The sequence below is a fragment of the Agelaius tricolor genome, unplaced genomic scaffold (genome assembly GCF_023055355.1).
Source record: "Agelaius tricolor isolate 1412-34295 unplaced genomic scaffold, bAgeTri1.0.p SCAF_157, whole genome shotgun sequence".
Classification (NCBI taxonomy): Eukaryota; Metazoa; Chordata; class Aves; order Passeriformes; family Icteridae; genus Agelaius; species Agelaius tricolor.
Genome location: NW_027269417.1, coordinates 35,920 through 63,558, shown reverse-complemented (window position 1 = coordinate 63,558; position 27,639 = coordinate 35,920). Strand labels below are relative to the sequence as shown.

At 45.5% G+C, this 27,639-nt stretch overlaps 1 protein-coding gene across 1 annotated transcript in view; it reads left to right on the top strand.

Moving 5' to 3' along the window:
- Positions 1-27,639, top strand: part of HSF1 (heat shock transcription factor 1) — a gene marked incomplete at its 5' end in the record, with an annotated part of 92,781 nt that overhangs the window by 53,410 nt on the left and 11,732 nt on the right. The window contains 5 exons of the mRNA XM_071420708.1: positions 1,299-1,392; positions 9,683-9,819; positions 14,958-15,182; positions 18,908-19,010; positions 24,992-25,057. Of these exons, the coding sequence (XP_071276809.1) occupies positions 1,299-1,392; positions 9,683-9,819; positions 14,958-15,182; positions 18,908-19,010; positions 24,992-25,057 (625 nt within the window). The remainder of the gene's footprint in view (positions 1-1,298; positions 1,393-9,682; positions 9,820-14,957; positions 15,183-18,907; positions 19,011-24,991; positions 25,058-27,639) is intronic.

Below are 27,639 nucleotides of genomic sequence, written 5' to 3'. Positions count from 1 at the left end.
AAAAAACCCAGGAAAACCCCTGGAAAAATCCATGAAAATTCCAGAAAAAAAAAACCTGAAAAAACCCTGGGAAAAACTCTGGGAAAAACAACCTGGAAAAACCCCAGGAAAAATCCTAAAAAAAAACTGGGAAAACCCCTGGAAAAATCCATGAAAAATCCAGAAAAAATCCTGGAAAAACCCGAGGAAAAATCCTAAAAAAAAACTGGAAAAAAACCTGGAAAAATCCCAGGAAAAATCCTAAAAATAACTGGGAAAATCCCTGGAAAAATCCTGAAAATCCCGGAAAAAAATCCTAAAAATACCTGGGAAAATCCAGGAAAATTCCAGAAAAAAAACCTGAAAAGACCCTGGAAAAAACCTGGGAAGAACACCTGAAAAATCCCTGGGAAAAACAACCTGGGAAAACCCCTGGAAAAATCCTAAAAAAAACCTGGGAAAACCCCTGGAAAAATCCTGAAAATCCCAGAAAAAAATCCTGGAAAAACCCCAGGAAAAATCCTAAAAAAACCTGGGAAAACCCCTGGAAAAATCCATGAAAATTCCAGAAAAAAACCTTAAAAGACCCTGGGAAAAACCTGAAAAAACTGGGAAAAACCTGGGAAAACGCCTGAAAAATCCCTGGGGGAAAAACCTGGAAAAATCCCACGAAAAATCCTAAAAACACCCGGAAAACCTCTGGAAAAATCCATGAAAATTCTCCCCATGTTTTGGGATTTATCCCAGGTTTTTTTGGGGATTTATCCCATTATTTTTGGGGGATTTATCCCATTATTTTTTGGGATTTATCCCATTATTTTTAGGGATTTATCCCATTATTTTTGGGGGATTTCTCCCATTATTTTTAGGGATTTATCCCATTATTTTTGGGGGATTTATCCCATTATTTTTTGGGATTTATCCCATTATTTTTAGGGATTTATCCCATTATTTTTGGGGGATTTCTCCCATTATTTTTAGGGATTTATCCCATTATTTTTTGGAATTTATCCCATTATTTTTGGGGATTTACCTCAGTGTTTTTTGGGATTTATCCCATTATTTTTAGGGATTTATCCCATTATTTTTAGGGATTTATCCCATCATTTTTTGGGATTTATCCCATTATTTTTTGGGATTTATCCTGGTGTTTTTTGGGATTTATCCCATTATTTTTTGGGATTTATCCTGGGTTTTTTGGGGGATTTATCCCAGGTTTTTTTTGGGATTTATCCCGGGTTTATTGGGATTTATCCCATCATTTTTTGGGATTTATCCCATGATTTTTTGGGATTGACCCCATGATTTTGGGATTGCAGCCCCCTGATGCTGAACGACGGCGCAGCCGCACATTCCATGCCCAAGTACAGCCGGCAATTCTCCCTGGAGCACCACGGGAACGCCAACTATGCTGTGAGAATTCCCAAGAATTATGGGATTGAGATTGGGAATTAGTGGGGTTTATTGGGATTCATTGGGGTTTATTGGGAACTCCCTGGAGCACCACGGGAATGCCAACTACGCCGTGAGAATTCCCAAAAAAATTATGGGATTGAGATTGGGAATTATTGGGAATTATTGGGGTTTTTTGGGAACTCCCTGGAGCACCACGGGAACGCCAGCTACACCGTGAGAATTCCCAAACTTTTATGGGATTGATGGGAATTATTGGGGTTTATTGGGATTCATTGGGGTTTATTGGGAACTCCCTGGAGCACCACAGCAACGCCAACTACGCCGTGAGAATTCCCAAAAATTATGGGATTGAGATTGGGAATTATTGGGATTGATTGGGATTGATTGGGGTTTATTGGGATTTATTGGGATTTATTGGGGTTTATTGGGATTGATTGGGATTGATTGGGGTTTATTGGGATTCATTGGGATTCATTGGGATTCATTGGGAACTCCCTGGAGCACCACGGCAACGCCAACTACACCGTGAGAATCCCAAACTTTTATGGGATTGATTGGGAATTATTGGAGTTTATTGGGATTTATTGGGAATGGGATTTGGGGGATTGGGATTTATTGGGATTTATTGGGATTTTTTGGGATTGGGATTCATTGGGAATGGGATTGGTTAGATTAGGATTTTTTGGGATTTATTGGGTTGGGATTTGGTGGGAATGGGATTTGTGGGAATGGGATTTATTGGGGTTTATTGGGAACTCCCTGGAGCACCACGGCAACGCCAACTACGCCGTGAGAATCCCAAAAATATTATGGGATTGAGATTGGGATTTATTAGGATTTCTTGGGATTTCTTGGGAATAGGATGTATTAGGATTGGGATTGATTGGGATTGATTGGGATTTATTGGGATTGATTGGGATGTATTGGGAACTCCCTGGAGCACCACAGGAATGCCAACTACACCGTGAGAATTCCCAAAAACGTTATGGGATTGAGTGGGAATTAGTGGGGTTTATGGGGATTTATTTGGGTTGATTTGGATTGATTGGGATTTATTGGGATTTCTTGGGAATGGGATGTATTAGGATTGGGATTGATTGGGATTCATTGGGATTGATTGGGGTTTATTGGGGTTTGGTGGGAATGGGATTGATTGGGAATGGGATTGATTGGGATTCATTGGGAGCTCCCTGGAGCACCACGGGAATTCCAATTATTCCGTGAGAATTCCCAAAAATTATGGGATTGATTGGGAATTATTGGGATTGATTGGGGTTTATTCCAATTTAGTGAGGTTGGGATTGGGATTTATTGGGATTGATTGGGATTTATTTGGATTGATTTGGATTCATTGGGATTGAGTGGGATTTATTGGGATTGATTGGGGTTTATTTGGATTCATTGGGAACTCCCTGGAGCACCACAGGAATTCCAACTATGCCTTGAGAATTCCCAAAAATTATGGGATTGATTGGGGTTTATTGGGATTGATTGGGATTCATTGGGGTTTATTGGGATTTATTGGGGTTTATTGGGATTGATTGGGATTTATTGGGAACTCCCTGGAGCACCACGGCAACACCAACTATGCCGTGAGAATCCCAAAAACATTATGGGATTGATTGGGGTTTATTGGGATTGATTGGGATTGATTGGGGTTTATTGGGATTGATTGGGATTCATTGGGGTTTATTGGGATTTATTGGGGTTTATTGGGAACTCCCTGGAGCACCACGGGAACGCCAGCTACGCCGTGAGAATTCCCAAACTTTTATGGGATTGAGATTGGGAATTATTGGGGTTTATTGGGGTTTATTGGGAACTCCCTGGAGCACCACGGCAACGCCAACTACGCCGTGAGAATCCCAAAAAATTATGGGATTGAGATTGGGAATTATTGGGGTTCATGGGGATTGATTGGGATTGATTGGGATTGATTGAGATTGATGGGGACTCATTAGCATTGATTGGGGTTTATTGGGATTGATTGGGATTGATTGGGGTTGATTGGGATTGATGGGGATTCATTGGGATTGATTGGGGTTTATTGGGAACTCCCTGGAGCACCACGGGAACACCAACTACGCCGTGAGAATCCCCAAAAAAATTATGGGATTGATTGGGATTGAGTGGAATTGAGTGGGATTGATTGGGATTTATTGGGATTTACTGGGAATTATTGGGGTTTATTGGGATTTATTGGGAACTCCCTGGAGCTCCACGGGAACTCCAACTATGCCATGAGAGTCCCAAAAAAATTATGGGATTGAGATTGGGAATTAGTGGGGTTTATTGGGATTGATTGGGGTTTATTGGGGTTTATTGGGAACTCCCTGGAGCACCACGGCAACGCCAACTACACCATGAGAATTCCAAACTTTTATGGGATTGAGTGGGGTTTAGTGGGGCTTATTCCAATTTAGTGAGGTTGGGATTGGGATTGATTGGGATTTATTGGGGTTGATTGGGATTGATTGGGATTTATTGGGGTTGATTGGGATTTATTGGGATTCATTGGGAACTCCCTGGAGCACCATGGCAAAGCCAACTACGCCGTGAGAATCCCAAACTTTTATGGGATTGATTGGGGTTTATTGGGGTTTATTGGGGTTTATTGGGAATTACTGGGTTTATTGGGATTGATTGGGGTTTATTGGGGTTCATTGGGATTTATTGGGGTTTATTCCAATTTAGTGAGGTTGGGATTGGGATTTATTGGGATTGATTGGGGTTTATTGGGAACTCCCTTGAGCACCACGGCAACTCCAACTACGCCGTGAGAATCCCAAAAATTATGGGATTGATGGGAATTATTGGGGTTTATTGGGATTCATTGGGATTTATTGGGGTTTATTGGGATTGATTGGGATTTGGTGGGATTTATTGGGAATGGGATTGATTGGGATTGGGATTTGTGGGCTTGGGATTTGTTGGGATTGGTGGAATTGGGATTTTGGGGATTTATTTGGATTTGGATTCATTGGGATTGGGATTTATTGGGATTGAGATTTGGGGATTGGGATTTATTGGGATTTATTAGGCTTTGGATTGATTAGGGATTGGGATTTATTGGGATTTTGTGGGACTGGGATTTATTTGGAATGGGATTGCTGGGATTGGAATTTATTTGGATTCATTGGGTTGGGATTTGGTGGGAATGGGATTCATTGGGAATGGGATTTGTAGGATTGGGATTTATTGGGATTTATTGGGTTGGGATTTGGTGGGATTGGGATTTATTTGGAATGGGATTTGTGGTTGATTGGGGTTTATTGGGATTTATTGGGAACTCCCTGGAGCACAACAGCAATGCCAACTATGCCATGAGAATTCCCAAAAAATTATGGGATTGATGGGAATTATTGGGATTGATGGGGATTTATTGGGGTTGATTGGGAACTCCCTGGAGCACCATGGCAATTCCAATTATTCCATGCGAGTCCCAAAAACATTATGGGATTGATGGGATCTGGGGCATTGGGATTCGTTGGGAATGGGATTTGTGGGAATGGGATTGATTTGGATTGGGATTTATTGGGATTCACTGGGATTCATTGGGAATGGGATTTCTGGGATTGGGATTTATTGGGAACTCCTGGAGCACCATGGGAATTCCAATTATTCCATGAGAATTCCCAAACTTTTATGGGATTTCTTGGGATTGATGGGCTTGGGATTCATTGGGAATGGGATTTGGTGGGATTGATTGGGATTTATTGGGGTTTATTGGGATTTATTCAAATTTAGTGAGGTTGGGATTGGAATTTATTGGGATTCATTGGGAATGGGATTTAGTGGGATTTATTGGGAATGGGATTTAGTGGGATTTATTGGGTTGGGATTTGGGGGGATTGGGATTTATTGGGAACTCCTGGAGCACCATGGGAATTCCAATTATTCCGTGAGAATTCCCAAACTTTTATGGGATTTCTTGGGATTGATGGGCTTGGGATTCATTGGGAATGGGATTGATTGGGATTGATTGGGGTTTATTGGGATTTGGTGGGAATGGGATTTATTTGGATTCATTGGGAACTCCCTGGAGCACCACAGCAATTCCAATTCTTTCCATGAGAATTCCCAAAACAATTATGGGATTGATGTGGTTGATTGGGGTTGATTGGGGTTTATTGGGATTCATTGGGAACTCCCTGCAGCACCATGGGAACTCCAACTATTCCGTGAGAATTCCCAAAAAATTATGGGATTTATTTGGATTGATTGGGATTTATTTGGATTGATTGGGAATTATTGGGATTGATTGGGATTTATTTGGGTTCATTGGGATTTATTAGGGTTTATTGGGATTTATTTGGAATGGGATTTATGGGAATGGGATTGATTGGGATTTATTCAAATTTAGTGAGGTTGGGATTGGGATTGATTTGATCCCGATTTATTGGGATTTATTGGGATTTATTGGAAATGGGATTTGTGGGATTGGGAATTATTGGGAATTATTGGGAGCTCCCTGGATCACCATGGGAATTCCAGGAATTCCACAAGAATTCCCAAACTTTTAAGGGATTGATGGGATTTGGGGCAATGGGATTTATGGGGATTTACTGGGATTTATTGGGGTTTATTTGGAATGGGATTTGTGGGATTTCCTGGGATTTATTTGGAATGGAATTTATTGGGAATGGATTTATTGAGAATGGGGTGGGTGGGATTGGGATTTTTTGGGAATTGTTGGGATTTGGAGGGGGATTTTTTGTAATTGGGATTTTTTGGGAATGGGACTTTTGGGATTTTTTAGGACTTTTTGTAATTTGGATTTTTTGGGAATTTTTGGGCTTGGGATTTTTTAGGAATGGGATTTTTTGGGATTGGCATTTTTTGGGATTGGCTTTTTTTGGCATTTTTGGGGATTGGGGTGTTTTGGGATATTTTGGGAGTGGGATTTTTTGGGATTTTTTTGGGATTGGGATTTTTTGGGCTTTTTTGGCAATGGGATTTTTTGCGATTGGGATTTTTTGTAATTGGGATTCTTTGGCATTGGGATTTTTTGGGAATGGGATTTTTGGGGATTTTTTTTTTTTGTAATTGGGATTTTCTGTCATTGGGACTTTTCAGATTTTTTGGGAATGGGATTTCTTGGGATTGGGATTAATTGGGATTTTTTGGTTTTGGGATTTTTGGGGATTTTTGGGGATTTTTGGGATTTTTTGGTTTTGGGATTTTTGGGATTTTTTGGGATTTTTTGGAAATGGGATTTTTTGTGATTGGGATTTTTTGGGATTGGGACTTTTTGGGATTGGGATTTTTTTGGGATTGGGACTTTTTGGGATTGGGATTTTTTGTGATTGGGATTTTTTTGTGTTTGTGATTTTTTGGGTTTTTTTGTGTTTGGGATTTTTGGGATTGTTTGTGTTTGTGATTTTTTGGGATTGGGACGTTTTGGGAATGGGATTTTTTTGGGATTGGGACTTTTTGTGATTGGGATTTTTTTGGGATTGGGATTTTTTGGGGTTGTTTGTGTTTGGATTTTTTGGGGTTGTTTGTGTTTGCGATTTTTTGGGATTGGGACTTTTTGGGATTGGGATTTTTTGGGCATGAGACATTTTGGGAATGGGATTTTTTGGGATTGGGATTTTTTTGGGTTTGGGATTTTCTGGGATTTTTATTTGGGATTTTTCGGGATTTTTTGGAAATGGGATTTTTTGTAATTGGGACTTTTTGGGCTTGGGAGTTTTTGTATTTGTGATTTTTTGGGCTTTTTTGGGAATGGGATTTTTTGTAATTGGGATTTTTTTGCGATTGGGATTTTTCGTAATTGGGATCCTTTGGGATTGGGAGGTTTTGGGAATGAGATTTTTTTGGGCTTGGGATTGTTTGTGTTTGGGATTTTTTGGGATTGTGTTTGGGATTGGGACGTTTTGGGAATGGGATTTTTTTTTGGGAGTGGGACTTTTTGGGATTGGGATTGTTTGTGTTTGTGATTTTTTGGGATTTTTTGTGTTTGTGATTTTTTGGGATTGGGACGTTTTGGGAATGGGATGTTTTTTGGGAATGGGATTCATTGGGATTGGGATTTTTTGGGATTGGGATTTTTTTGTGTTTGTGATTTTTTGGGGTTGTTTGTGTTTGTGATTTTTTGGGATTGGGACGTTTTGGGAATGGGATTTTTTTGGGATTGGGACTTTTTGGGATTGGGATTTTTTTGGGAGTGGGACTTTCTGGGATTGGGATTTTTTGGGGTTGGGATTTTTTTGTGTTTGTGATTTTTTGGGGTTGTTTGTGTTTAAGTTTTTTGGGATTGTTTGTGTTTGTGATTTTTTGGGATTGGGACGTTTTGGGAATGGGATTTTTTTGGTAGTGGGACTTTTTGGGAATGGGATTCTTTGGGATTGGGACTTTTTGGGATTGGGATTTTTTTGGGAGTGGGACTTTTTGGGATTGGGATTTTTTGGGATTTTTTGTGTTTGGGATTTTTTGGGATTTTTTGTGTTTGTGATTTTTTGGGATTGGGACGTTTTCGGAATGGGATGTTTTTTGGGAATGGGATTCATTGGGATTGGGATTTTTTGGGATTGGGATTTTTTTGTGTTTGTGATTTTTTGGGGTTGTTTGTGTTTAAGTTTTTTGGGATTGTTTGTGTTTGTGATTTTTTGGGATTGGGACTTTTTGGGATTGGGATTTTTTGGGCATGAGACGTTTTGGGAATGGGATTTTTTGGGATTGGGATTTTTTTGGGTTTGGGATTTTCTGGGATTTTTATTTGGGATTTTTCGGGATTTTTTGGAAATGGGATTTTTTGTAATTGGGACTTTTTGGGCTTGGGAGTTTTTGTATTTGTGATTTTTTTAGGCTTTTTTGGGAATGGGATTTTTTGTAATTGGGATTTTTTTGCGATTGGGATTTTTCGTAATTGGGATCCTTTGGGATTGGGACGTTTTGGGAATGGGATTTTTTTGGGGCTTGGGATTGTTTGTGTTTGGGATTTTTTGGGGTTGGGACGTTTTGGGAATGGGATTTTTTTTGGGCTTGGGATTTTTTGTGTTTGTGATTTTTTGGGATTTTTTGTGTTTGTGATTTTTTGGGATTTTTTGTGTTTGTGATTTTTTGGGATTGGGACGTTTTGGGAATGGGATGTTTTTTGGGAATGGGATTCATTGGGATTGGGATTTTTTGTGTTTGGGATTTTTTGGGGTTGTTTGTGTTTAGGTTTTTTGGGATTGTTTGTGTTTGGGTTTTTTGGGATTGGGACGTTTTGGGAATGGGATTTTTTTGGGAGTGGGACTTTTTGGGATTGGGACTTTTTGGGATTTTTTGTGTTTGTGATTTTTTGGGGTTTTTTGTGTTTGTGATTTTTTGGGATTGGGACTTTTTGGGATTGGGATTTTTTGGGCATGAGACGTTTTGGGAATGGGATTTTTTGGGATTGGGATTTTTTTGGGTTTGGGATTTTCTGGGATTTTTATTTGGGATTTTTCGGGATTTTTTGGAAATGGGATTTTTTGTAATTGGGACTTTTTGGGCTTGGGAGTTTTTGTATTTGTGATTTTTTGGGCTTTTTTGGGAATGGGATTTTTTGTAATTGGGATTTTTTTGCGATTGGGATTTTTCGTAATTGGGATCCTTTGGGATTGGGAGGTTTTGGGAATGAGATTTTTTTGGGCTTGGGATTGTTTGTGTTTGGGATTTTTTGGGATTGTGTTTGGGATTGGGACGTTTTGGGAATGGGATTTTTTTTGGGCTTGGGATTTTTTGTGTTTGGGATTTTTTGGGATTGGGACGTTTTGGGAACGGGATTTTTTTGGTAGTGGGACTTTTTGGGATTGGGATTTTTTGTGTTTGTGATTTTTTGGGATTTTTTGTGTTTGGGATTTTTTGGGATTGGGACATTTTGGGAATGGGATGTTTTTTGAGAATGGGATTCATTGGGATTGGGACTTTTTGGGATTGGGATTTTTTTGTGTTTGGGATTTTTTGGGGTTGTTTGTGTTTGGGTTTTTTGGGATTGTTTGTGTTTGCGATTTTTTGGGATTGGGACGTTTTGGGAATGGGATTTTTTTGGGATCGGGATTTTTTGGGAATGGGATTCTTTGGGATTGGGACTTTTTGGGATTGGGATTTTTTTGGGAGTGGGACTTTTTGGGATTTTTTGTGTTTGGGTTTTTTGGGATTGTTTGTGTTTGTGATTTTTTGGGATTGGGACGTTTTCAGAATGGCATTTTTTGGGAATGGGATTCATTGGGATTGGGATTTTTTGGGAATGGGATTTTTTGTGTTTGGGATTTTTTGGGGTTGTTTCCCATTCCCCATTTCCCGTTTCCCATCACAGGCCCCGGCCCCGGCGCTGTCGGGCCCCGCGCTGCTGGCGGCCGATGCCGGCCCCAACTGCGGCCCCATCATCTCGGACGTGACCGAGCTGCCCCCGTCCAGCCCCGAGGCCTCCCCGGGAGGGAGCCTGGACGGAAGGTGGGCAGAATTCCCGGAATTCCGTGGGAATGGGAGCCTGAAAATCCCTGGGAATGGGGGAGGGAGCCTGGATGGAAGGTGGGGAGAATTCCCAAAATTCTATGGGAATGGGGTCCCAGAAATTTCTGGGAATGGGGTCCCAAAATGCCCTGGGAATGGGGGAGGGAGCCTGGAGGGCAGGCAGGGAGAATTCCCAGAAATTCCATGGGAGAGAATTCCTGGAATTCCCTGGGAATGGGAGCCTGAAAATCCCTGGGAATTGGGGAGGGAGCCTGGACGGAAGGTGGGCAGAATTCCCAAAATTCCATGGGAGAGAATTCCCAAAATTCCATGGGAGAGAATTCCCAAAAATCCCCTGGGAATGAGACCCTGAAAATCCCTGGGAATGGGGGAAGGCAGGTGGGGAGAATTCCCAAAATTCCATGGGAATGGGAGCCTGAAAATCCCTGGGAATGGGATCCCAAAATGCCCTGGGAATGAGGAAGGGAGCCTGGACGGAAGGTGGGGAGAATTCCCGAAATTCCATGGGAGAGAATTCCCGAAAATCCCTTGGGAATGAGGGAGGGAGCCTGGACGGAAGGTGGGGAGAATTCCCAAAATTCCATGGGAGAGAATTCCCAAAAATCCCTGGGAATGGGGGAGGGCAGGTGGGGAGAATTCCCAAAAATTCCGTGGGAATGGGAGCCTGAAAATCCCCTGGGAATGGGGGAGGGAGCCGGGATGGAAGGTGGGGAGAATTCCCAAAATTCCATGGGAATGGGAGCCTGAAAATCCCCTGGGAATGGGATCCTGAAAAACCCTGGGAATGAGGAAGGGAGCCTGGACGCAAGGTGGGGAGAATTCCCGAAATTCCATGGGAGAGAATTCCCGAAAATCCGCTGGGAATGGGGGAGGGCAGGTGGGGAGAACTCCCAAAATTCCATGGGAATGGGATCCTGAAAATCCCTGGGAATGGGATCCCAAAATTCCCTGGGAATGGGGAAGGGAGCCTGGATGGAAGGTGGGGAGAATTCCTGAAAATTCCATGGGAGAGAATTCCCGAAAATCCCCTGGGAATGGGGGAGGGAGTCTGGATGGAAGGTGGGGAGAATTCCCAGAATTCCATGGGAATGGGAGCCCAAAAATCCCCTGGGAATGGGAAATTCCCTGGGAATGGGATCCCGAAATTCCCTGGGAATAGGGGCAGGCAGGTGGGGAGAATTCCCGAAAATTCCCTGGGAATGGGGTCCCAGAAATCCCTGGGAATGGGGGAGGGCACGTGGGGGGAGAATTCCCGAAAATTCCTTGGGAATGGGATCCCAGAAATCCCAGGGAGGGAGCCTGGGTGCCAGGTGGGGAGAATTCCGGAAAATTCCATGGGAATGGGGGAAGGGGGCTGCACTTTTCCCATATTCCCGTTATTCCCAATCCCATTATTCCCTTTTCCCCATTCCCATTATTCCCATTCCCATTTTCCCCATTCCCATTATTCCCATTTCCCCCAATCCCATTTTTCCCATTTTTCCCCATTATTTTTCCCATTATTTGTCCCATTCCCATTTCCCCATTCCCATTTTCCCCATTCCCATTTCCCATTCCCCTTTTTCCCCATTCCCATTTCCCATTCCCATTTTCCCCATTCCCATTATTCCCTTTTCCCCATTCCCATTATTCCCATTCCCCTTTTTTCCCATTCCCATTATTCCCATTTCCCCCAACCCCATTTTTCCCATTATTTCCCCATTATTCCCCCATAATTTCCCCATTATTTCCCTTTATTTTCCCCATTTATTCCCCATTATTCCCCCATTATTCCCCCATAATTTCCCCCATTATTTTCCCATATTTCCCCCATAATTTCCCCATTATTTTCCCCAATTTTTTCCCCATTTTTTCCCCATTATTTCCCCATTATTATTCCCATTATTCCCCCATTATTATTCCCATTATTCCCCCATTATTATTCCCATTATTTCCCCATTATTTCCCCATTATTTTTTCCCCATTATTCCCCCATTATTTTCCCATGATTTCCCCCATTAATTTTCCCATTATTCCCCCATTATTATTCCCCCATTATTCCCCATTATTTTCCCCATTATTCCCCCATTATTCCCCCATAATTTCTTTCCCCCATTATTTTCCCATTATTATTCCCATTATTTTCCCCAATTTTTTCTCCATTATTCCCCCCATTATTCCCCCCATTATTTCCCCCATTATTTCCCCATTATTTCCTCATTATTCCTCCATTAATCCCCCATTATTCCCCCATTATTTCTCATTAATCCCCCATTATTATTCCCCCATTATTTCTCCATTATTATTTCCATTATTCCCCCATTATTTTCCCATTATTTTCCCCATTATTCCCCATTATTTCCCCATTATTATTCCCATTATTCCCCCATTATTATTCCCCCATTATTTCCCCATTATTCCCCCATTATTTTCCCATTATTATTCCCATTATTATTCCCATTATTATTCCCATTATTCCCCCATTATTTTCCCATTATTTTCCCATTATTATTCCCATTATTATTCCCATTATTATTCCCATTATTCCCCCATTATTTTCCCATTATTTTTCCATTATTTCCCCATTATTCCCCCATCATTCCCCCATTATTATCCCCCATTATTCCCCCATTATTTTCCCCATTATTATTCCCCCATTATTATTCCCCCATTCTTTCCCCATTATTATTCCCCCATTAATTCCCCAATTATTCCCCCATTATTATTCCCCATTATTATTCCCCCATTGTTATTCCCCAATATTCCCCCATTATTTCCCCATTATTATTCCCCCGATATTCCCCCATTATTTTCCCCATTATTCCCCATTTTTCCCCATTATTATTCTCCCGTTGTTATTCCCCCATTACTATTCCCCCATTATTACTCCCCCATTATTACTCCCCATTATTATTTCCCCATTATTATTCCCATTATTTCCCCATTATTCCCCCATTATTCCCCATTATTCCCCCATTATTATTCCCATTATTCCCCCATTATTTCCCCATTATTTTCCCCATTATTATTTCCCACATTATTATTCCCCCATTATTATTTCTCTCATTATTATTCCCCCATTATTATTACTCCCCCTTATTCCGCCATTATTTCTCCCACATTATTATTTCCCCCATTACTATTTCCCCATAATTATTCCCCTATTATTATTTTTCCCCATTATTATCCCCCATTATTATCCCCCATTATTATTACCATTATTATTCCCCCATTATTATTCCCCTATTATTTCCCCCCATTATTATTCCCCCATTATTATCCCCCCATTATTTTCCCATTATTTCCCCTTATTTTCCCCATTATTTCCCCATTATTTCCCCATTATTTCCCTTTATTTCCCCATTATTATTCCCATTATTGCCCCATCATTCCCCCATTATTCCCCATTATTTTCCCATTGTTATTCCCATCATTCCCCCATTATTTCCCCATTATTCCCCCATTATTCCCCCATTATTTTCCCATTATTTTCCCCATTATTCCCCCATTATTTCCCCCATTATTTTCCCCATCATTCGCCCATTATTCCACCACTATTCCCCCATTATTTCCCCTTTATTTTCCCATTATTTCCCCATTATTCCCCCATCACTCCCCCATTATTCCCCAATTATTCCCCCATTATTTATTTCCCCATTATTATTCTCATTATTCTCCCATTATTATTTCCCCATTATTCCCCCATTATTCCCCCACTATATCCCCATTATTCCCCCATTATAGCCCCATTATTTCCCCATTATTCCCCCTTATTTCCCCATTATTATTCCCATTTTTCCCCCATTATTTTCCCCATTATTCCCCCATTATTTCCCTCATTTTTTCCCCTGATTTTCCCATTATTTCCCAATTTTTCCCATTATTTCCCCATTATTATTCCCATTTTTCCCCATTATTTCCCCATTGTTATTCCCCCATTATTGACCCATTATTTTCCCCATTTTATTCCCCTATTTTTTCCCCAATATTCCCCCATTATTCCCCCATTATTTTCCCATTATTATTCCCATCATTCCCCCATCATTCCCCCATTATTTTCCCCATTAATTTTCCTATTATTTTCCCATTTTCCCCCCATTATTATTCCCCCATTATTCCCCCATTATTATTTCCCCCATTATTATTCCCATTATTTTCCCCCATTATTCCACCATTATTCCCCCCATTATTCCCGCATTAATCCCCTGTTATTCCCTGTTATTCCCCCATTATTATTCCCCCGTTATTATCCCCCATTATTTTCCCCATTATTTCCCCATTATTGTTTCCCCCGTTATTATTCCCCTGTTATTATTCCCCCATTATTATTTCCCCATTATTTCCCCATTATTCCTCCATTATTTTCCCATTATTTTCCCATTATTTCCCCATTATTCCTCCATTATTTTCCCCTTATTCCCCCATTATTTCCCCCATTATTTCCCCCATTATTTCCCCCATCATTCCCCCATTATTTTCCCATTATTTCCCCATTATTCCCCATTATTTTCCCCATTATTTCCCCATTATTATTCCCCATTATTATTCCCATTATTCCCCCATTATTATTCCCATTATTCCCCCATTATTATTCCCCCATTGTTATTTCCCCATTATTATTCCCCCATTATTTCCCCCATTATTTCCCCCATCATTCCCCCATCATTTCCCCATCATTCCCCCATTATTTCCCCATTATTTTCCCATTATTCCCCCATTATTTCCCCCATTATTTCCCCCATCATTCCCCCATCATTCCCCCATTATTTCCCCATTATTTTCCCATTGTTTTCCCATTATTTTCCCATTATTCCCCCATTATTTCCTCATTATTCCCCCATTATTCCCCCATCATTTCTCCCATTATTTTTCCCCCATTATTATTCCCCCATTATTCCCCCATTATTTCCCCCATTATTCCCCCTATATTATTTCCCCCATTATTATTCCCCCATTATTATTCCCCCATTATTATTCCCATTATTATTCCCATTATTCCCCCATTATTTTCCCGTTATTTTTCCCATTATTTCCCCATTACTTTCCAATATTTTCCCATTATTTTTCCCAATATTTTCCCATTATTCCCCATTATTATTCCCATTATTATTCCCATTATTATTCCTCTCCCCATCCAGGAGCAGCCCGGGGATCCGGATCAAGGAGGAGCCTCCCAGCCCCACCCGGAGCCCGCAGGTGGAGGAGCCCAAGAGCGCCGGGAATTCTGGGAATTCCGGGAATTCCGAGACCCCCCTGTCCCCGTCCACCTTCATCGACTCCATCCTGCGGGAAAACGACTCCGGAGCCGCTCCCGGCAATCCCCAGGGCCAGGAAAAGTGCCTGAGCGTGGCCTGCCTCGACAAGTGAGCCCCGGCGTTCCCAAAAACATTCCCGGCATTCCAAACATTCCCAACGTTCCCAACATCCCAAACATTCCCAACATTCCCGACATTCCTGACAACATTCCCAGCATTCCCGACGTTCCCAACGTTTCCACCGTTCCCAACATTCCCAAAGTCCCCAACATTCCCGGCATTCCCATCATTCTCGACATTCCCGACAACATTCCCCACGTTCCCGACGACATTCCTGGCATTCCCGACGACATTCCCAGCATTCCCGACGTTCCCGACATTCCCCACAGTCCTAACGTTTCCCACCATTCCCAGCATTCCCAATATCTCAAATGTTCCCAACGTTCCCAACATTCCCACCATTTCCAACATTCCCAGCATTCCAAACATTCCCCACATTCCCAACGTTCCCAACATTCCCAGCATTCCAAACATTCCCAACATTCCCCACATTCCCAACATTCCCAGCATTCCCCACATTCCCAACATTCCCAACATCCCAAACGTTCCCAGCATTCCCAACATCCCCCACGTTCCCAGCATTCCCACCATTCCAAACATTCCCAACGTTCCCACCATTTCCAACATTCCCCACATTCCCAACAACATTCCCAGCATTCCCGACGTTCCCAACGTTTCCACTGTTCCCAACGTCCCCAACATTCCCGGCATTCCCATCATTCTCGACATTCCCGACACCATTCCCGGCATTCCCGACGACATTCCCGGCATTCCCAACAACATTCCCGACATTCCCGACGTTCCCGACATTCCTCACAGTCCTAACGTTTCCCACCATGCCCAGCATTCCCAACATCTCAAACGTTCCCAGCATTTCCACCATTCCCAACATTCCCAACGTTCCCAACATTCCCAGCGTTCCCAACATTCCCGACAACATTCCCAACATTCCCAACGTTCCCAACATTCCCGCCATTCCAAACATTCCCAACGTTCCCAACATTCCCGACGTTCCCCACAGTCCTAACGTTTCCCACCATTCCCAGCATTCCCAACGTTCCCAACATTCCCAGCATTTCCAACATTCCCCACATTCCCAACAACATTCCCAGCATTCCCGACGTTCCCAACGTTTCCACCGTTCCCAACGTCCCCAACGTCCCCGGCATTCCCATCATTCTCGACATTCCCGACACCATTCCTGACATTCCCAACGACATTCCCGGCATTCCCAACAACATTCCCGACATTCCCCACAGTCCTAACGATTCCCACCATTCCCACCATTCCCACCATCTCAAACGTTCCCAACATTCCCAGCGTTCCCAGCGTTCCCAACATTCCCCACATTCCCAACGTTTCCACCATTCCCAGCATTCCCAACATCCCAAACATTCCCAGCATTCCCAACAATATTCCCGGCATTCCCACCGTTCCCAACATTCCCAGCATTCCCAACATTCCCAATATTTCCACCGTTCCCAACATTCCCAGCATTCCAAACATTCCCGACGACATTCCCAACGTTTCCACCATTCCCAACATTCCCAGCATTCCCAGTGTTCCCCACATTCCCAACGTTCCCAACATTCCCAGCATTCCAAACATTCCCCACATTCCCAACGTTCCCAACATTCCCAGCATTCCAAACATTCCCAACATTCCCGACATTCCCAACATTCCCAACATCCCAAACGTTCCCAGCATTCCCAACATCCCAAACGTTCCCAGCATTCCCAGCGTTCCCAGCATTCCCACCATTCCAAACATTCCCAACGTTCCCACCATTTCCAACATTCCCCACATTCCCAACAACATTCCCAGCATTCCCGACGTTCCCAACGTTTCCACTGTTCCCAACGTCCCCAACATTCCCGGCATTCCCATCATTCTCGACATTCCCGACACCATTCCCGGCATTCCCGACGACATTCCCGGCATTCCCAACAACATTCCCGACATTCCCGACGTTCCCGACATTCCTCACAGTCCTAACGTTTCCCACCATGCCCAGCATTCCCAACATCTCAAATGTTCCCAACGTTCCCAGCATTCCCACCATTCCCAACATTCCCAACATCCCAAAGGTTCCCCACATTCCCAATGTTACCACCATTCCCAACATTCCCCACATTCCCAACAACATTCCTGGCATTCCCACCATTCCCACCGTTTCCACCATTCCCGACGTTCCCAGCTCAGGAAAAGCGGGAACGGGGAGGAATTCCCAGAATTTCAGGAATTTCCAGCTTGGGAAAAAGCAGGGAGAGGGGCAGAATTCCTGGAATTCCCAGAATTCCTGGAATTTCCAGCTCAGGGAAAGTGGGAGAGGGGTGGAATTCACAGAATTCCCAAAATTTCCCAGAATTCCTGGCTTGGGAAAAGCGGGAGCGGGGCAGAATTCCCGGAATTCCCAGCTCAGGAGAAGTAGGATCAGGATGGAATTCTGGGAATTCCCAGCAGGAGAAAAGAGGGAGCAGGGCGGAATTCCCGTTCCCGGTGTCCTGACCCCAATCCCAATCCCAGTTTTCCAGAATTCCCAATCCCAGTTTCCCAATCCCCATTTCCTGGTCCTGATCCCGGTTTCCCAATCCCAGTTTCCGATCCCATTCCCAGTTTCCCAATTCCCATTTCCTGCTTCCATTCCCGGTTTCCCAATCCCAGTTTCTGATCCCATTCCTGGTTTCCAATCCCAGTTTCCCGCTTCCATTCCCGGTTTCTCAATCCTGGATTCCCAAAATTCCCATTCCCAGTTTCCCATTCCCCGTATCCCAATCCCGTTCCCAGTCCCCGTTTCCTGCTTCCATTCCTGGTTTCTCAGTCCTGGATTGCTGTTGATCATGCCGGCTGTTGTTTGTCATTCCCACTGGTCATTCCCGCCGTTGTTGATCATTCCCGCTGTTCATTCCCACTGTTTTCGTCATTCCGGCTGTTGTTGTTCATTCCGGCTGTTGTTTCTCATTCCCACTGTCATTCCGGCTGTTGTTTGATCATTCCCGCTGTTCATTCCCGCTGTTCATTCCGGCTGTTGTTTCTCGTTCCCCCCGTTGTTGATCATTCCCACTGATCATTCCCGCTGTCGTTTCTCATTCCCGCTGTTTTCATCATTCCTGCTGTTGGTTCTCATTCCCGCTGTTCTCATTCCCGCTGTTCTCATTCCCGCTGTTCATTCCCGCCGTTGTTGATCATTCCCACTGTTCATTCCCGCTGTTGTTGTTCATTCCGGCTGTTGTTTGTCATTCCCGCTGTTCATTCCCGCTGTTGTTGTTCATTCCCGCTGTTGTTTCTCATTCCTGCTGTTCTCATTCCGGCTGTTTTTTCTCATTCCCGCTGTTCATTCCCGCTGTTGTTGTTTCTCATTCCCGCTGTTCATTCTGGCCGTTGTTTCTCATTCCGGCCGTTGTTTCTCATTCCCGCTGTTCATTCCGGCTGTTGTTTGTCATTCCCGCTGTTGTTTGTCATTGCGGCTGTTGTTGTTGTTGTTGTTCATTCCCACTGTTCATTCCCGCCGTTGTTTCTCATTCCCGCTGGTCATTCTGGCTGTTGTTTCTCGTTCCCCCCGTTGTTCATCATTCCCGCTGGTCATTCCGGCTGTTGCTGTTCATTCCCACTGTTGTTTCTCATTCCCGCTGTTTTTGTCATTCCCGCTGTTCATTCCCGCCATTGTTGATCATTCCCGCTGTTCATTCCCGTTGTTGTTTCTCATTCCCGCTGTTGCTGTTCATTCCCACTGTTCTCATTCCGGCTGTTGTTGTTGCTGTTGTTGTTGTCAGGTCGGAGCTGAACGAGCACCTGGACACGATCGACTCCAGCCTGGACAATCTGCAGGCGCTGCTCAGCACCCACGGCTTCAGCATGGACAGCGCCCTGCTCGACGTGAGGGTCCCAAAATATCCCTAAAATATCCCCAAAATGTCCCCAAAATATCCCCAAAAATATCCCTAAAATATCCCCAAAATATCCCTAAAATATCCCCAAAAATTCCCAAAAATCCCCAGTGCCCTGCTTGACCTGAGGATGCCCAAAATCCCCAAAATGTCCCCAAAAATATCCCTAAAATATCCCAAAATATCCCCAAAAATATCCCCAAAAATATCCCCAAAATATCCCCAAAATCTCCCCAACATCCCCAGTACCCTGCTCAACGGGAGGGTCCCAAAATATCCCCAAAATTATCCCCAAAATGATCCCCAAAATATCCCCAAAATATCCCCAAAATCCTCAGCGCCTTGCTCGACGTGAGAGCTCCCAAAAATATCCCCAAAATATCCCCAAAATATCCCAAAATATCCCCAAAAATATCCCCAAAATATCCGCAAAAAATCCCCAAAATATCCACAAAATATCCCCAAAATATCCCCAAAGTATCCCCAAAATATCCCCAACATCCCCAGTGCCCTGCTCGACGTGAGGCTCCCAAAATATTCCCAAAATATCCCTAAAATGTCCCCAAAATATCCCAAAATATCCCCAAAATATCCCAAAAATATCCCCAAAATATCCCAAAATGTCCCCAAAATATCCCAAAATATCCCCAAAATATCCCCAAAAAATCCCCAGCGCCCTGCTCGATGTGAGGGTCCCCAAAAATCCCCAAAATATCCCCAAAATGTCCCCAAAATATCCCAAAAATATCCCCAAAAATATCCCAAAATATCCCCAAAATATCCCCAAAATATCCGCAACATCCCCAGCGCCCTGCTCGACGTGAGGCTCCCAAAATATCCCTAAAATATCCCCAAAATGTCCCCAAAATATCCCAAAAATATCCTCAAAATCCCCAGCGCCCTGCTCGACGTGAGGGTCCCCAAAAATCCCCAAAATGTCCCCAAAATGTCCCCAAAAAGTCCCCAAAAAATCCCCAAAATCTCCAGCGCCCTGCTCGACGTGAGAGCCCCAAAATATTCCCAAAATATCCCTAAAATATCCACAAAATATCCCTAAAATATCCGCAAAATATCCCAAAATATCCCCAAAATATCCCCAAAATATCCCCCCAAATATCCCCAAAATATCCCCAAAATATCCCCAACATCCCCAGTACCCTGCTCAAGAGGAGGGGCCCAAAATATCCCCAAAATATCCCCAAAATTATCCCCAAAATATCCCCAAAATCCTCAGCGCCCTGCTCGACGTGAGAGCTCCCAAAAATATCCCCAAAATCCCCAAAATATCCCAAAAAATATCCCCAAAATATCCCCAAAAAAACCCCAAAATATCCACAAAAATATCCTTAAAATCTCCAGCGCCCTGCTCGACGTGAGGCTCCCAAAATATCCCAAAATATCCCCAAAGTATCCCCAAAATATCCCAAAAATATCCCCAAAATGTCCCCAAAAATATCCCCAAAATATCCCCAAAATGTCCCCAAAAATCCCCAAAATATCCCCAAAACATCCCAAAAATATCCCCAAAATATCCCAAAAATATCCCAAAAATATCCCAAAAAATATCCCCAAAATGTCCCCAAAATATCCCAAAATATCCCCAAAAATGTCCCCAAAATATCCCCAAAATATCCCCAAAATATCCCCAAAATCCTCAGCGCCCTGCTCGACGTGAGAGCTCCCAAAAAATCCCCAAAACATCCCCAAAATATTCCCAAAATATCCAAAAAAATATCCCCAAAATGTCCCCAAAAATGTCCCCAAAATATCCCCAAAATATTCCCAAAATATCCCAAAATATCCCCAAAATCCCCAGCTCGAGGTGAAGATCCCCAAAATATCCCCAAAATATCCCCAAAATATTCCCCAAAATATTCCCAAAATATCCCCAAAATATCAAAAATTCCCAGCGCCCTGCTCGACGTGAGGGCCCCAAAAGTATCCCAAAATCCCCAAAATATCCCCAAAAATATCCCCAAAAAATCCCCAAAATATCCCCAAAAAAAACCCAAAATATCCACAAAAATATCCCCAAAATCTCCAGCGCCCTGCTCGACGTGAGGCTCCCAAAATATCCCAAAATATCCCCAAAAATATCCCCAAAGTATCCCCAAAACATCCCAAAAATATCCCCAAAATGTCCCCAAAAATATCCCCAAAATATCCCCAAAATGTCCCCAAAATATCCCCAAAAATATTCCCCAAAATATCCCCAAAATATCCCCAAAAATATCCCCAAAATATCCCCCAAAATATCCCCAAAATATCCCCCAAAATATCCCCAAAATATCCCAAAAATATCCCCAAAAATATCCCCAAAATATCCCAAAAATATCCCCAAAAATATCCCCAAAAAATCCCCAAAATATCCCCAAATATCCCCAAAAATATCCCCCAAAATCCCCAAAATGTCCCCAAAATATCCCCAAAAATATCCCCAAAATCCCCAATGCCCAGTGGGAATTCCCAGAATTCCATCCCATTCCCAGTGGGAATTCCCAGATTCCAGGCCCATTCCCAATGGGAATTCCCAGGACAAACCCACCCTGCTCCATGTGCGCCTGCTCCCAAAATTCCCAAAAATCCCCAAAATTCCCAGGGAAAAATCCCGGAATTCCAGCTGGGAAATCCCAAAATCCCCAGTGCCCAATGGGAATTCCCAGGATTCCAGGTCCATTCCCACTGGGAATTCCCGGGATAAATCCGTCCCTGCTCGATGTGAGCCTGACCCCCCCTGAAATTCCCAAAAATTCCCAAAATTCCCAGGAAAAAAACCCCAGAATTCCCAAAAATTCCAACTGGGAATGCTCAAAGTCCCCAATTCCCAAAATCCCCAATGCCCAATGGGAATTCCCAGGATTCCAGGCCCCATTCCCACTGGGAATTCCCAGATTCCAGCCCCCATTCCCAGTGGGAATTCCCAGGATCTGATCCTGTTCCCAGTGGGAATTCCTGGATAAATCCGTCCCTGCTCCATGTGAGCCTGACCCCCCCTGAAATTCCCAAAAATTCCCAAAATTCCCAGGAAAAAAACCCCAGAATTCCCAAAAATTCCAACTGGGAATGCTCAAAGTCCCCAATTCCCAAAATCCCCAATGCCCAATGGGAATTCCCAGGATTCCAGGCCCCATTCCCACTGGGAATTCCCAGATTCCAGCCCCATTCCCAGTGGGAATTCCCAGGACAAACCCATCCCTGCTCCATGTGAGCCTGACCCCAGAATTGCCAAAAATTCCCAGGAAAAAATCCCGGAATTCCAGCTGGGAATTCCCAAAATCCCCAATGCCCCAAATCCACAGAGACCAGTGGGAATTCCCAGATTCCAGCCCCATTCCCAGTGGGAATTCCCAAATAAGGGAATTCCCAGAATCCCGGCCCCATCCCCAGTGGGAATTCCCGGGATCTCATCCCATTCCCAGTGGGAATTCCCAGATTCCAGCCCCCATTCCCAGTGAGAATTCCCAGGATCTCATCCCGTTCCAAGTGGGAATTCCCAAATCAAGGAATTCCTGGGATTCCAGCCCCTGTTCCCAGTGGGAATTCCCAGGATTCCAGCCCCCATTCCCAGTGGGAATTCCCAGGACAAACCCATCCCTGCTCGATGTGAGCCTGCTCCCAAAATTCCCCAAAATCCCCAAAATTCCCAGAAAAAATCCGGGAATTCCAGCTGGGAATTGCCAAAGCCGCCCCCAGGCAGCTGCGCCCGCCCCAATCCCGAAATCCCCGGGAACCTCTGGAAAACGGGGCTGGAATTTCGGGAATGGAGCCCTGGGGGCTCTTCCTGATAGGAATGGGGTCAGGAAATGGGGAATTCCCACTGGGAATGGGCTGGGAAACCGGGAATGGGCTGGAATCCCGGGAATTCCCAGGCTGGGGCCGGGATTTTCCCAGGAATTCTGGAATTCCCATTCTCAGGGCAGGATTTTCCTGGGAATTCCAGCATTCCCTGGCTCAGGACGGATCTTCCCAGGAATTCCCATTCTGGGGCCGGGATTTTCCCAGGAATTTTGGAATTCCCATTCTGGGACCAGGATTTTCCTGGGAATTCCACCATTCCCATTCTGGGGTCGGGATTTTCCCAGGAATTCTGGAATTCCCGTTCTCAGGACAGATTTTTCCTGGAAATTCCCATTCCCAGGGCAGGATTTTCCTGGGAATTCCCTGTCTTGGCACAGATTTTCCCGGGAATTCCAGCGTTCCCATTCTGGGGCCAGGATTTTCCCAGGAATTTTGGAATTCCCTGTCTGGGTACAGGATTTTTCCCGGGAATTCCCTGGCTCAGGACAGGATTTTCCCAGGAATTCCCACTGGGAATGTTCCAGGATCCATTCCCAGGGCAGGATTTTCCTGGGAATTCCCAGTCTGGGGGTGGGATTGTCCCTGGAATTTTGGAATTCCCTGGCTCAGGACAGATTTTCCCAGGAATTCCCATTCTGGGGCCGGGATTTTCCCCAGTAATTTTGGAATTCCCATTCCCAGGGCCCGGGATTTTCCCGGAATTCCACCATTCCCATTCTGGGGCCAGGATTTTCCCAGGAATTCTGGAATTCCCTGTCTGGGCACAGAATTTTCCCAGGAATTCCCTGGCTCAGGACGGGATTTTCCTGGGAATTCCAGCATTCCCTGGCTCAGGGCGGGATTCTCACAGGAATTCCCATTGGGAATGTTCCAGGATCCATTCCCTGCTTGGGTTTTTCCCCGGGAATTTCCTGGCTCAGGACAGATTTTCCTGGGAATTCCCATTCTTAGGGCAGGATTTTCCTGAGAATTCTGGAATTCCCGTTCTCAGGGTGGGATTTTCCTGGGAATTCCAGCATTCCCTGGCTCAGGACAGATTTTCCCAGGAATTCCCAATCTGGGGTCGGGATTTTCCTGGGAATTCTGGAATTCCCATTCTGGGGCCGGGATTTTCCTGGGAATTCCAGCATTCCCTGGCTCAGGGTGGAATTTTCCCAGGAATTCCCATTGGGAATGTTCCAGGATCCATTCCCTGGTTGGGTTTTTCCCGGGAATTCCCTGGCTCAGGACAGATTTTCCCAGGAATTCCCATTCTGGGGCCGGGATTTTCCATGGAATTCTGGAATTCCCGTTCTCAGGGTGGGATTTTCCCAGGAATTCCCTGTCTTGGAACAGATTTTTCCTGGGAATTCCAGCATTCCCTGCCTCAGGACAGATTTTCCCAGGAATTTTGGAATTCCCATTCTCAGGACAGGATTTTCCCAGGAATTCCCGTTCTGGGGGTGGGGTTTTCCCGGGAATTCCGGAATTCCCTGTCTTGGAACAGATTTTTCCCTGGAATTCTGGAATTCCCTGGCTCAGGGTGGGTTTTTCCCAGGAATTCCTACTGGGAATGTTCCAGGATCCATTCCCTGGTCAGGTTTTTCCCGGGAATTCCCATTCCCAGGGCAGGATTTCCCTGGGAATTCCCTGTCTTGGAACAGATTTTTCCCTGGAATTCCAGCATTCCCTGGCTCAGGGTGGGTTTTCCTGGGAATTCCCACTGGGAATGTTCCAGAATCCATTCCCTGGTCAGGTTTTTCCTGGGAATTCCCAGTCTGGGGGTGGGATTTTCCATGGAATTCTGGAATTCCCATTCTCAGGGTGGGATTTTCCCAGGAATTCCCTGTCTTGGAACAGATTTTTCCTGGGAATTCCAGCATTCCCTGGCTCAGGACAGATTTTCCCAGGAATTCCCAATTCTGGGGTCGGGATTTTCCTGGGAATTCTGGAATTCCCATTCTGGGGCCGGGATTTTCCTGGGAATTCCCGAATTCCCTGGCTCAGGATGGGATTTTCCCAGGAATTCCCATTGGGAATGTTCCAGGATCCATTCCCTGGTCAGGTTTTTCCCAGGAATTCCCATTCTGGGGCCGGGATTTTCCTGGGAATTTCACCGTTCCCATTCAGGGCCCGGGATTTTCCCGGAATTCCGGGTTCCGTTCCCGGTTTCATTCCCGCTTTTCCCGGCAGCTCTTCAGCCCCTCGGTGGCGGTGCCGGACGTGACCCTGCCCGACCTGGACAGCAGCCTGGCCAGCGTGAGCCCGGGAATCCCGGGAATTCCGGGAATTCTGGGAATGCTGGGAATGCTGGGAATTGTCAGCCACCACCACCACCACCCCAAAAAGGGCAAATCCCAAATTTTCCAGCCCCTGGGATTCCCATTTCCGCCCCTACAGCCCCGGAATTCCTGGGGAAAATCCCGGGATTGGGATTGGGGATGAGATGGGAGATGGGATTGGGATTAGGGCTGGGATTGGGGATGGGGATGGGATTGGGATCGGGATTATTATTGGGATAAGGGCTTGGATTGGGATTGGGATCGGAATTGGGGTCGGGATCGGGATCAGGGCTTGGATTGGGATTGGAATTGGGATCAGAGTTGGGATTGGGATTTGGATTGGGATTGGGATCGGGATTGGGGCTGGAATCAGGATCAGAGCTGGGATTGGGATCAGATTGGGATTGGGATTGGGATTGGGATCAGGGCTGGGATTGGGATCCAGACCAGAGTTGGGATTGAGATCGAGATCGAGATCAGGATTTGGGATTGGGATCAGGGCTTGGGCTGGGATTTCAGTCAGGGCCAGGATTGGGATCAGGGCTGGGATTGGGATCAGGGCTGGGGTTGGGATCAGGATTTGGGATTGGGATCAGGGCTGGGGTTGGGATCAGGATCAGGATCAGGGCTGAGATTGGGATTGGGATTGAAATCGAGGCTGGGATTGGGATCAGAACTGGGATTAGGATTGGGATCAGGGCTGGAATTGGGACTGGGATTGGGATCAGGGCTGGGATTAGGATTGGGATCAGGGCTGGGATTGGGATTAGGGCTGGGATTGGGATTCAGATCCAGGCTGAGACTGGGGCTGGGATCAGGATCAAGGCTGGGATCAGGATCAGGGATAGGATTGGGATGGGAGATTGGGATTAGGGTGAGGGCTGGGATTGGGATCAGGATTGCGATCAGGATCAGAGCTGGGATTGGGATTGGGGCTGGGATCAGGATTAGGATTGGGATCGGGATCAGGATTGGAATTGGGGCTGGAATTGGGATCGGGATCGGGATCAGGATTGGGATTGGGATGAGGATCAGGGCTGAGATTGAGATTGGGACTGGCATTGGGATCAGGATTGGGATTGGGATTAGGAATTGGGGCTGGGATTGGAATCAGGATTGGGATCAGGGCTGGGATTGGGACTGGGGCTGGGATCAGGATCCGGAATGGGATTGTGATCAGGATCGGGATTGGGATGGGATCAGGGCTGGGATTGAGATTGGGATCGGGATTGGAGCTGGGATTGGAGTTGAGATCGGGATTAGGGCTGGAACTGGGATCGGGATGGGATCAGGACTGGGGTTGGGATCAGGGCTGGCATCGGGATCAGGATTGGGATTAGGACCAGGATTGGGATTGGGATCAGGGCTGGGATTGGGATCAGGGCTGGGATTGGGATTAGGGCTGGGATTGGGATTCAGATCCAGGCTGAGACTGGGGCCGGGATCAGGATCAAGGCTGGGATCAGGATCAGGGATAGGATTGGGATGGGAGATGGGGATGGGATCAGGAACAGGACTGGGATCAGAGATGGGATCAGGGGAGGGATTGGAAACAGGGCCGGGATTGGGATTGGGGCTGGGATTGGGATTAGGGTTAGGGCTGGGATTGGGATTGGGATCAGGATCAGGATTGGGATTGGGATTGGGATCAGGATTAGGGCTGGAATTGGAATCGGGATGGGATCAGGACGGGGATTGGGATTGGGGCTGGGATCAGGATGGGATCAGGGCTGGGGCTGGGATTGGGATTTGGAGTGGCATTGGGATCGGGATTGGAGTTTAGATCGGGATTAGGGCTGGAATTGGGATCAGGGCTGGGATTGGGATCAGGACCAGGGCTGGGATCAGGACCGGGATCAGGATTGGGATCAGGACTGGGATTGGGATTGGGATCAAGGCCAGGATTAGGACCGGGATCAGGACTGGGATCAGGACTGGGATTGGGATTAGGATCAGGGCCAGGATTGGGATCGGGATCAGGATTGGGATCAGGACCGGGATTGGGATTGGGATCAGGACTGGGATTGGGATTGGGATCAGGACCAGGATTAGGACTGGGATTGGGATCGGGATCAGGACTGGGATTGGGATTGGGATCAGGGCCAGGATTGGGATCGGGATCGGGGCTGGGATTGGGATTTGGAGTGGCATTGGGATCGGGATTGGGATCGGGATTGGAGCTGGGATTGGAGTTTAGATCGGGATTAGGGCTGGGATTGGGATCGGGATGGGATCAGGATTGGGATTGGGATCGGGATGGGATCAGGATTGGGATTGGGATCAAGGCCAGGATTAGGATCGGGATTGGGTCTGGGATCAGGACTGGGATTGGGATCAGGGCTGGCATCAGGATCAGGACTGGGATCAGGGCCAGGATTGGGATCGGGATTGGGATTGGGATCAGGACTGGGATTGGGATCAGGACCGGGAATGGGATTGGGATCAGGGCCGGGTTTAGGATCGGGATCAGGACTGGGATCAGGACCGGGATTGGGATTGGGATCAGGGCCGGGCTCCTGTCCAGGATCGTTCCCCGCTGTCCCAGCCCCTCCCCATTCC